Here is a 10564-nt window from a genome sequence, read left to right on the forward strand (position 1 = left end):
TGTCATTGAATGAGCTAACACATCCAGAGGGGCCAAAAACAGATTGGACTCATGCCCACTTTCGGAGAGTAGCTAAATGCATCGGAAACTACCGGTTCAGTAAGTTGTAGCTACAAAAACTAATCACATCAACCATTTGGCACCGAAAACCAAGTATTTAGAACAGTGGATGTTGAATGGTGGGACAAGTGTCTCTCATTTTGAACGCCCTACTCTTTGTCAGTCTACCTACTCGTAGAATTTTGTTGTTTGCACGAACTGGAAATCACAGCGCAGGGCTGACTTTATTGTCATGGAAAGTGACCGCAATAACATAAAATCGGGATACAATTGATATATCTCCTCCATTGATCCGCTATTCAACCTACAGCTACGGCTTTGAAGCGCTTTGAGGTTACTTGGCTTACCCGCTTTGGTTTTGTTCATACATTCACAGGTCAACAGCGGTATGCCCGATATAATTTGTACGCGGTCTCCAATCACTCAGGAAGTGTTTACGCCGGACATTACACGGCCATATGCAGACATCACTATCGGAACTCCTGGTATGACTACAATGACAGTCGGTGAGTTGATGAGCTTCCCTCAATTGTTTCCCCACTTGCAAAGAGTAGGCTTGTTAACGCTTGTTAACTTACATTGGCTAACACTGGGGCGTACCTCACGCATCTGTGCTAAGAACAAGTAATGGCGTTGATCATGTGTACGGCATTAAACTCCCTGACATAAATTTGCAAGTTTCTATCTTGTGGTCGTGAGCCTCCCTTCTAGCTGTCTTTTGGCTTGCTAAACAGTCCCCTCGCTAGTCTTCTGCATAACAAAGCTTGCCGTAGATTCCGCCTCTTGTGAGGTGGGAGCATTTGTATTTTTACAGTATATCGACGAATTCTTCTTAAGGTTTATACTCCAGAGGGCGGGGGGTTATGTGCAAGCTAAAAACACTCGATTCTGATTGGTCGCTATTCTGACTAATCGGAATGTGCCTTTGTATTGCTTGTAGCTGGCTCGCCATATGCCTGTCTAGTCAACAGAATGCTCAGTCTTTCTGTGGACAAATCTTCAACAAGATTCGACAGCCATCGATCAGGCTGTATAAGGATGAGAAATCAGTGCAGCAATACTGAGTTGTTCAACGCAAGAATATTGAGTCTAGCCTAAAAAACTAAAAGCTACTATCTGTAAGGTCTTCCCAGCACCTACGAATCGTACACACCGGTATCTCTATCTTGCTCAGGTTATCGTCTCAGTTCAGTCGTCATGACAGCCCACGTGTAATAGAGGGCAGCTACCACGAACATGACATACTCAGTGGACAGTTCTTTACAACCACCATTTTATTATGTTGAACACAGTCCGCCTCTTTACTAAGTTCGAGACCGAATGTCTTCTTCCGTATTGCGGTCTTTTCGTGGAAACGGCGTTTTTCATGGTGACGCTTCGAATGCTGAACGTGAACGAATATCCATATCAGTGACTCCTAACCGCCTTTTGTCTTGATCCTTCTTTTTCGAAAAGAGCGTTTTTCTTCGTGCCCTATGTCGGGGCGGCGGAACCAGAGAGGTTGGTCAACCCTTGACCTGGTGGAACGGTACAAAAGAGATTACGAGAAATCTGGGTGCTATCGGTGCGGGAAGGGGGGACCGCGGCTCCCCACAGCCTGGTTGAAGACGCTGCATGACATGGTCCCCAATCGATGTCAGTGGTATCCTTGTCGTCAGTTTCTATCCAGATTGCCGGGATGAGTGTCTGGAGGTGTGGGCATCTCGGAATGATTGTGGTGGGCTGGCACTAGGTATCTTCTCTGGATACTTTTATTCTTTTCTCCACAATAGGACTTTCAAATAAATCGTGGTTGTACGACAGCGAAGCATTAGTATTAGACACTAATATCGTGCCGTCGATGATTCTGATAATGATGGATATGTTTGAGACAGCCCTCTGATTAGGAGTTCATCAGTGTTTACGGGACACTCCTAGTATGTACATAGTGCATACAACACTTGGATGAAATTCGATGCATTTTGTTCCACATTGTGGCAGAGACAACCAAATCCTTGATCGAAAGTGTTGAATAACGGAAACAAATTAAGAATCTCTGGTAGGTTTCCTCTCAACTGCCGGTAGACTTCGCTTCGAGTGGAACCGACAATAAGCGAATTGGGAAGGATCTAGCAATCCTAAATTCTTGAACATTCGTCCCAACAGAACGTCATCAGCAGACCCTGGGAGATAGGAAGCACAAGCAATTGAGTGGAACTCACTGGTGCTTCCTAGCGCTCTGTAGGCATAGGCACTTTCTCTATGCACCAGTGATGGAGCTTCACCACATCTTCTGAAGAGAGTGGTCAGGCTGAATGTGGCGGAATGCGGATGAAGTAATGTGAAAGTCACCACATCTTCTGAAGAGAGTGGCGGAATGCGGATGAAGTAATGTGAAAGCGGGTCGCTGGTTGCACCTGTTCATCTCTTGATTCTGTTATTATCACAATTTATCCGGCTGTTTGATGGTCATCGATGCGAAATAGACTACATTGTTGATTAGCTCTAACTAGAGCAGAACTCCCCATTTGTGTGGCCCAATCAGAATAATCGTATATGAACAAGGTGAATGCTGTTCAAATTATTAGGATGCAGATACACATCAACTAATTGGATTTCTGATTACTGACAAACAAAATTTCATCTGGAGAGCCACCGTTGGATCTCGTTGATCTATACTGTCTTCGAAACCGCCCTCCTCCAGCACCGCATCGACTGGGAGGCAGTGCCGATTTCAGTTCACATGAGAAACTGGTGCGATCTCACACTTAAGGTCCAGACCACAGCTGAGAGTCCCTGCGCGGATTCCGGATCCTTGCGCTGACTGGCTTATGTCTGGTCGAAGCGTAGTGTTTAGTGGCCGAATCCTAATATTCACATTGGCCGCAGCTTAGCGTGGCTTTCGGAAGCGAAATTCCGAGGAGTCATGAGTAGAGTTACACTTGGAGCTGTGTAACTATATGGGGGTTAAATATTATCAAAAACAACCTAGAGAACAGGTTTTTTTCACCCGGAATGACCAACTTGATTATCGGTGATAGGAACTCGTGTCAAACTGGTACGGTTATGGTCTCAGATAAGTGACAGGATTCTCTACGTGGCTACTGTCCAACACTCCAACTCGATGGCGTTGTTTTCAACACCTTTTTGGAGCATGAATACTTAAGTTGCATGCACTCCGACATCTCTCCATCCGTCACAATCTAATAGCACCGATATAGTATGTAGCTCCTCGTCTACTTCACGGACGTTGCGAGACAGTATGGGAGAATGCGTCATGTGGTCGGTAGTCATCGGTTTCCTCGTAATACACGGTGTTACCCGGTGTTTTATCTCATGTTCACGATGGTCACGAATAAGTTTCTTAGAGAGATTCTCCAACCCGCAGACCAAAACTGTTGAGCGTGCATTTCGCGTTGTGATAAGTAAATATGTTATGGAACTGTGGTCACCTGTATTACTGTGTAGACAAAACAAATTGGTCGAAAAAAGACGGGGTTCGTCGAGTAGAGTTGCAGCTGTGATCAGCTGCTACTGGTGATCATTCGGCTTCGAAACCACGCCTTTTTCACCCAGAGGGGGGGGGGGGTGAACTTATTCATACCCGCACTCATTAAATAATAATAATAATTGTTCAGCTGTAATAGCCTTCCGGTACCTAGATACCGTGCTACCTGAAGGAACCACGAGGGCTGAGATACCGTGAGGCTGTCCAAGCCTAGACAGGAGCAGTCTGGATGCAGAAGTGGACTCAAATCAAAGACCTCCGGTCACTATATTAGCTCTTTAGTCGCGGAGAAAACTCGAGCTCCCACCCGCTTCTAGTAAGCAGTTGTAGATATCCCTATTCACACTGACCTATCACGACATCCGACCCTGAAAATATCCGGTCCATGTGGTCAAGTGAAAACCGCGTTGCTGTATCACCCGTCGTCTGGCAGGGTCACAATATATCGTTCAGCTGTAGCACCCTTTCGGTGCATAGCTGCCATGCCACCCGAAGGTGGTACGAGGGCTGGGATACTGCCGGGTTGCCCAAGCCTAGACAGGGGAAGTCGAGAGTAAGAGGTCGGTCAGTAACTTCGCGCCCTAACCACTTGGACGATCTCGCCCCCCAGGGTCATGTTGGCCTAGTTCTACTTAACAGGCGAATCCGAAAACAGATAGCAGCTCGCGGGTTGGTAAATAATCCATTCGTATGCGACGAGCATACCAAAACCTCTAAACTTATACGGCTGCCCGAATCGTGGGCGATCTGCATGAGGAATGACATACCCAGCTTTGCACAGTTTTTGTTGTCTTGGTTGTGCGCATGAATCCGGGGGTTTGTGCAAACACAATGTGATTAATCAATTGGAAAATGTGGTTAACGTAGAAATCTGTATCAATTTGAGCCAGTCAACCGTATATGTATACTATTCTGATACTACCATATCACTGTACCAGCCAATTGTCCTACCAATTCTCACCGCATGTGTAAACACGAATGTAGAACACCTATGAAGAGAGCTTACTCCAACTTGAAAGCGCATCACACTATTCCTCTGCGTGTTGCCTAACCTTAAGTGTTTCGTGATCATGTGAACTGCCTCGTGAATCACGTGGACGTTCGAGGTAGCTACTCGGTCCGGTGGCACGAAAAGCTCGGCTAGCTTTGTTGTGGTCATTTGGTCCGTTCATGTGATAGTCATGTTAGGAGCGCTTCGACGATGCACCAGTACGACGAACCTTTGGCTTCGGTTTTCGGTCAAACACAGGATTCGTTGTCGAAATCATTTTGCGAATTCTTCTATCTGCAGAGGTTTCTCTTGGATGCGTTTGAATGCTCCATTTTTTTTAAGGAGCACCTTTTGAGCGTTTTTTTGAGTCGACCGAAAGAGTGGTGGATTGTATAATTGATCGTTTGGATTTGTTCCACAGCTAAAATGTGTTCGATCTGTCTTTGGCTCCTTGGTTTCAGTGTGTTTGACTTTTATTGTTCATAGGGCTTCAGCGTTTAGACTTGGTCCTCCGCCTTGGGTGATTCGCTGCTTCGCAAACTATGTGCGAATTGAAAGGAAACCAAGTTAAACTTGCTTTAGTAAACTTGTGGCGAAATTCGGGTCTGAGCATTAAAGTCATTCAATGTTGGGAAGAGGCCAACAACTGGTTTTCAGATGTAACAAAAACACTTGCGCTGTGCTGTTTTTAAACACGTGAAGTCGGACAGGATATCTCTGCTGGGGAGTGAGCATATATCTGGTCGTCTGACTACCTTAGTTAAGGCCTCTCGAGATTTTGTCATGCCTGATATGCGCACTTTTATATCACGGAACCGATGAACACCAAAAATGTCTGCTACTCCTCTAGTGCGTCCTCTCAACCCAGGTTTCTGCAATTTTCCTCATTATGTCACCCAATTAAATTCTTTCCTTTGAGGTCATTACGTCAACATGTTCATCTCTATTGTATGTCCTGTATAAACTTCCCAGGACGCGGCGACCACCCTGGACCATTCCATCAACGACCTTTGTCGTCGCTTAGTTCGGGAAATGATGTATCGTTCATCCAGCTTGTCGGTAGATTGATACAGTTTAGGGTGCTGTGTTCTTCGCCTTCAGAAAACATCTTCTCCCCAGTTCATTTCGCTTTAAGCTTTTTTGTTTCACGGCAGTTCCAACTGATTGTCATTCACACCATTTATGTCCATAAAACTAACGAGGGTTTCCTCTGGAATATTTTATGTTTCCTACTTCTGCATTCCAGCAAATTTCTGCTGCAAATGGATTTTGATTTTAAGCACTGTAGCGAACCAATCAGGTCTGTGTATTTGTCTGCCTGAACCGTATTTCAAACACGCACCATAATCGACTGGCTAATGTGTACTTGTGGCCTCATCTGCATTACTAGCTAGTGTCTTCCTTGTTCTTCTTTTTTAACCGTTTAGCGTGTGTCATAGAGCTGCAACTACCTGAACTTTTTTTAGACTGTCAGCACTGAAGCATCACCCGATTCATCTCAATTTTCCCAAGTACTAATAATCATACACCAAATCACAGTCATCGACAGTGATGTAAAACTTAGCGGGGCTTGCGAACATTTGTCTTCCCTCAATAGTAGAGGTCCACCGTCTGCATCACATGTATGCGCTCGTTGTCTCGACTACCTTAAGCCTAGTGTTCCAACAGATAACAATTTATTGACAGAGTGAGAAAGTCTGCATACCCACCTTAAAGGAGTCCAACTGCAGCTCTCGAACGATTCCACAAAAGGAGTAGTTCCAATGCACTTGTTATCTCGACTAGCCTAAGCCTCGTGTTCCAACAGATAGCGATTTATTGACAAGTGAGAAAGGCTGCATGCCCACCTTAAAGGAGTCCAACTGCAGCCCTCGAACGATTCCACAAAAGTAGTAGTTTCCATGACCCCACTATCGCGATACCACGCACTCATATGGCCTTTGTAGCAGAATAAGCTCGAATTAACTGCCATGACTCCTCTGTCACGATACTACGCACTCATATGGCCTTTGTAGCAGAATAAGCTCGAATTAACTGGGGGATATCTATGACGTAACGGTCTAATAAGGTATACATATGCCAGTGAGCGGGAGTAGGTGAGGATATTGTCATAACGAATCTCGGTATTTCAAGGACCATTCCAGATACAGTCCAGAGCACAGGTGTATACGTCTGCCCTGTCTGGTCCTGTGACTGTATTTTTTGTTTCTTTGACCTATGGTACGAGTTGATCTCAGTCACCTAGCTTCGGTCGTGAACCGAGTCGAGGTGCATCGAAGGTGTATTTATCGCTTATTTGTTTTCTCGTGCTTTCCGTTTTTTTTATTCAGTGAACAATTAATCGATGGAAAATGCACATCCATTGACCCACTATCCATGTCGTGGTCTGTGTGCTTAGCAATTTCCACAGTAAATAAAATATCAGCACGGAAGTTCCCTTAATAAAACCTTCATGATCGTTGATGCGAATGGCCGTATTTTTCCCAAAAATGCATCGCTTTGGCATGACAATAAATGGCGATGCACGGTCAGGTGACGCGGTTAGGAAAGTATGATTGGCAATATAATGGGATCAGCAAGTTAAAAGTACGGATTGTATAGCATGACAAGATCACGACTTCAGAAACTCGCTGCGTGCCACAGTATGCCCTAGGCGCCATCGCTACCTATGCCGAGTTAGCAGCACGCTACATATCCTGTTCAAGTAGCCAAAATGCAATGAGCCTTTAGACGCTGTCAGCAGTGTTCTCTGAGTGCGGTGACTGAAGCCATGCTTTTGCTACTAATCACCATTGTTGGCAGGCCGACACTCAACTAATCCACAAGCCGAACCCAAGTGAATGATAGGCTCAAAAGATGATACCATAACAACTTCGTGTGACGGCCAACCGAGTAACCTGTTAAACGTGGAGTCACCGTTACCTCATAAGACCACTGAGCTGACCATTGACCCAATGTGAGGTTGGTTATATTATCCATCTGTTTTATAGTTTAAAATGGCGGGTGGCTATCGTCCTCATAGGATAAAGTGTTTTGAAAACTTCGTGAGCCATAAATGACAACTGGAGAATTCGCGATAAACACGAGCAAGAAAGAACTAAAAATCCTAAACAGCTTTGTTGGGGGGTGCTGTGTACGCACCCCAGTGTACTCGCCCTTCTGTAAAAATGCAATGAATCTCCTCTTGACATTTCTAAAACTACGATATGGACCTGCTTTCAGAGTCAACTGAAGCATGTTCAAAACACTGCGTCAGATCTCCAGATAACTGTGTTGCCACCCTAAGCGGCCCTTCCCTAACCCTCTTAGTATTGTCCACAGTATGCACTAAAATGCAACTTTTGTGATCTGCATGGCTCCAAACGACCTGTGCCGCAGATGTGCAAACTGCTTATTGAGTCTTGTTAATGAATACATTCTCTGTCAACGTATTTAAGGCTTCTTGGATATTATCCGTTGCTCTATGACCCCTCAATGAAACGCGTGCAAACACACGGGAGCAGTAGTCCTAATTCGTATTTTATATGTTCGTTACTTGGATTCTTTCAGTAGTGTAAAATGGACACTTAGTTCGGAAAAAATGTTAGCAACATCGGCCGTAGGCAGTTGTCAATCGCTGGTATGCACATGGAAGTTCCTACGAAGTTTTGAATCCATATCTGGTTTTGAGGTGTGCTTAATTTTTACTGAAGGTCCTTCTTGACCTCAATGTGCCGCGAAACTTGCCGGTTTCTATCAGTGACCCTGAGGTATGCTAAATCACGTTAATCAAGTCCTTCAATCGATCACTCCGCTCCATTTTGTTGCTCACTCTCTTCGTGCCATCCAACTGCATCTAACCGGTTGGCCTTATGCCATAGCTAATCACTGCCAACAAATATGGGCTTACATTATTGGTAGTATATTTGAAATGTTAAATTTTTCACACTATGATTCTTCCATTACCCTAGCGTTCGCCCAACAAGCACCCAAAGTGTCGTCTCTGCCGAGGGCTATGTCCTATTCTACGAACTAATCGACTGAATGGATCTTACGGTAGAAGCTTGTTACCTTCATCATCCTCCTATGGGTTCCCCCCTCCTCCCGTTTGGCCAAGCTAAGATCAATATGGAGTGTGTTGGCTACAAATCGCCTGCACGAGGTGCTTATATTCGTGTGCGTTTTGGATCGGTATACAGGAAGATTCCCCAAACAGCATTTCCTCATATTTCTTGAAGATCAGTCCGCTTTCAGGCAGTCTTCAATACCGTCCCACAGATTCATTTTGAACAACAACCCTTTAACGTGCGTTTCATGAGAACCGGCCACCATTCCAACCTAATTCCCCACCTTCCGTGTGGTTCATGTAGATTTCTCCCAACTCGTCCAGCAGATTTCATTCACTACACTTCTCCAAACTACTTTCAACCTACCCTATCCGCACTCGCGGCGTAGAAAAATAAACAGATGACACTGAGTTTTCATGTCTTCCAATCGAACTGAATAGATAAGAAAAAACAGTTCATTACCACAGCGCCGTCTGCGGTCCATGAATTTATCTGCTTGCCTGTCTAACTAATTGTCCGTTATTTTCCAAGGCTGTGATGGAGAAAATTTAGCCTTCTTTTTGCTTCCAATCTGTCCCTCATCCTCTGTATGAGTGTGTGTGATTTCTCCGCTTGTATTGGGTCTGGATGCGTATCCCTTGGTGGTGTTTGTACATGGAAGTTTATCATCTTAGAGTGAGCATGTCATAATGGCGTTGGCTCCCCACACGCTTCATCACTCCTCAAACTGTACACAAACATACATCAGTTATTTTTTCTGCATCTTTCCCATTTATTGAACTGCCTTCCACTCCACTCTCAACCTAGATTATTTGCTGAACACGTATTTTTGTCAGAGTTACTTCTGGTTCACGCGTCACAACGGTCATGTCGACCAATAGCGCCCAACTAGATGCCACGATTCTTGCGTGGCTTAGTCTGTTGTCGTTGACTCCACAACGGTCGGTAGACGACAGCATGTCACTTCCGATTTGAAATCACAAGACTGCCCAGAAGCTGACCTCGGTTTTCTAGCGTGATCCGGTAATGAATATTCAACAGATGCATTCACAGATAATACACAGTCTCTATCGGTCTTGGTACCACTGTTTTCACTCTCCGTTTGGTATGCCGACGAAGATACCGCAATGTTATCCAATATGCTGTGCGTATCCTGGACATACTTGTTTGACGGAGCGATTTACGCAAGGCAAAACGAAAAAAGCACAACACCTGTAAGACAGATGCACTCCGTATGACGACCTGGTTCAGTGGAGAAAGTGAGCAGTTTATTGGCGGTATGGTTGAAATACTATGGTGCGCCTATGCAATGCTATTGTTTCATCATGTAGATCATTTCATATGGTCTGGTGCCTCAGTCTGAGGTACTCAACTGCGGTTTCGTGAGGATCCGGTTGAAATGGAGCTCTGTACTGCCTTCTTCTTGCTTAAGGGAAAGCCCCAAAACCTCCTGATTGTCTGGACTTTGGGTCGATGCCAACACATCCATGTATGGCTCGTAGCCGGCTCCTCTCAGCGGCCTATTTATTCCGTGGGGCTTGCTGCCAAGCATAGCCAAACTACACAGGGTTCGTCAAGGCTACTACCCAGATCGATCTCACTAAAAACCTCCGACGCGTGGAGTCGATAAATGCCTGTTATTCATTAGTGTCAGTGTGGCTGGCACACCTCAAACAACCAGTTTCGGATAGGTAAACTGGTCCGATATCCCAAATTCCTTTTTCCAATCATACTATCTGTCATACAGGCATCTCATGGGGAAGAACGATTACCTCAAGGGAAGTGATGCTGTAGGACTGATGCCCGTTGATAAGTCTGCTAATAGTCAATAACAAAACCTTTGGGATTTCAGCTGTTTGTGTAATGGACACAACGGGACGCAGTAATTTCGCCTTGGTTCCGTTGGCATTCTCATAAGCACTGAACTGGGGCTGCTCATTGGGACATAACGCGTGAGCATAGCAGTTTAGTCTTCACCTA

General features: G+C 45.1%; 1 protein-coding gene across 1 annotated transcript in view; it reads left to right on the forward strand.

Annotated features, from left to right (window-relative positions):
- Positions 1 to 8972, forward strand: part of T265_01516 (hypothetical protein) — a gene marked incomplete at both ends in the record, with an annotated part of 59480 nt that extends 50508 nt beyond the window's left edge. Inside the window, 2 exons of the mRNA XM_009165557.1 lie at positions 385 to 566; positions 8761 to 8972. Coding sequence (XP_009163821.1) covers positions 385 to 566; positions 8761 to 8972 — 394 coding nt within the window. The remainder of the gene's footprint in view (positions 1 to 384; positions 567 to 8760) is intronic.
- Positions 8973 to 10564: the final 1592 nt, after the last annotated feature.

Source organism: Opisthorchis viverrini (genome assembly GCF_000715545.1).
Source record: "Opisthorchis viverrini unplaced genomic scaffold opera_v5_16, whole genome shotgun sequence".
In the NCBI taxonomy this organism is placed as follows: Eukaryota; Metazoa; Platyhelminthes; class Trematoda; order Opisthorchiida; family Opisthorchiidae; genus Opisthorchis; species Opisthorchis viverrini.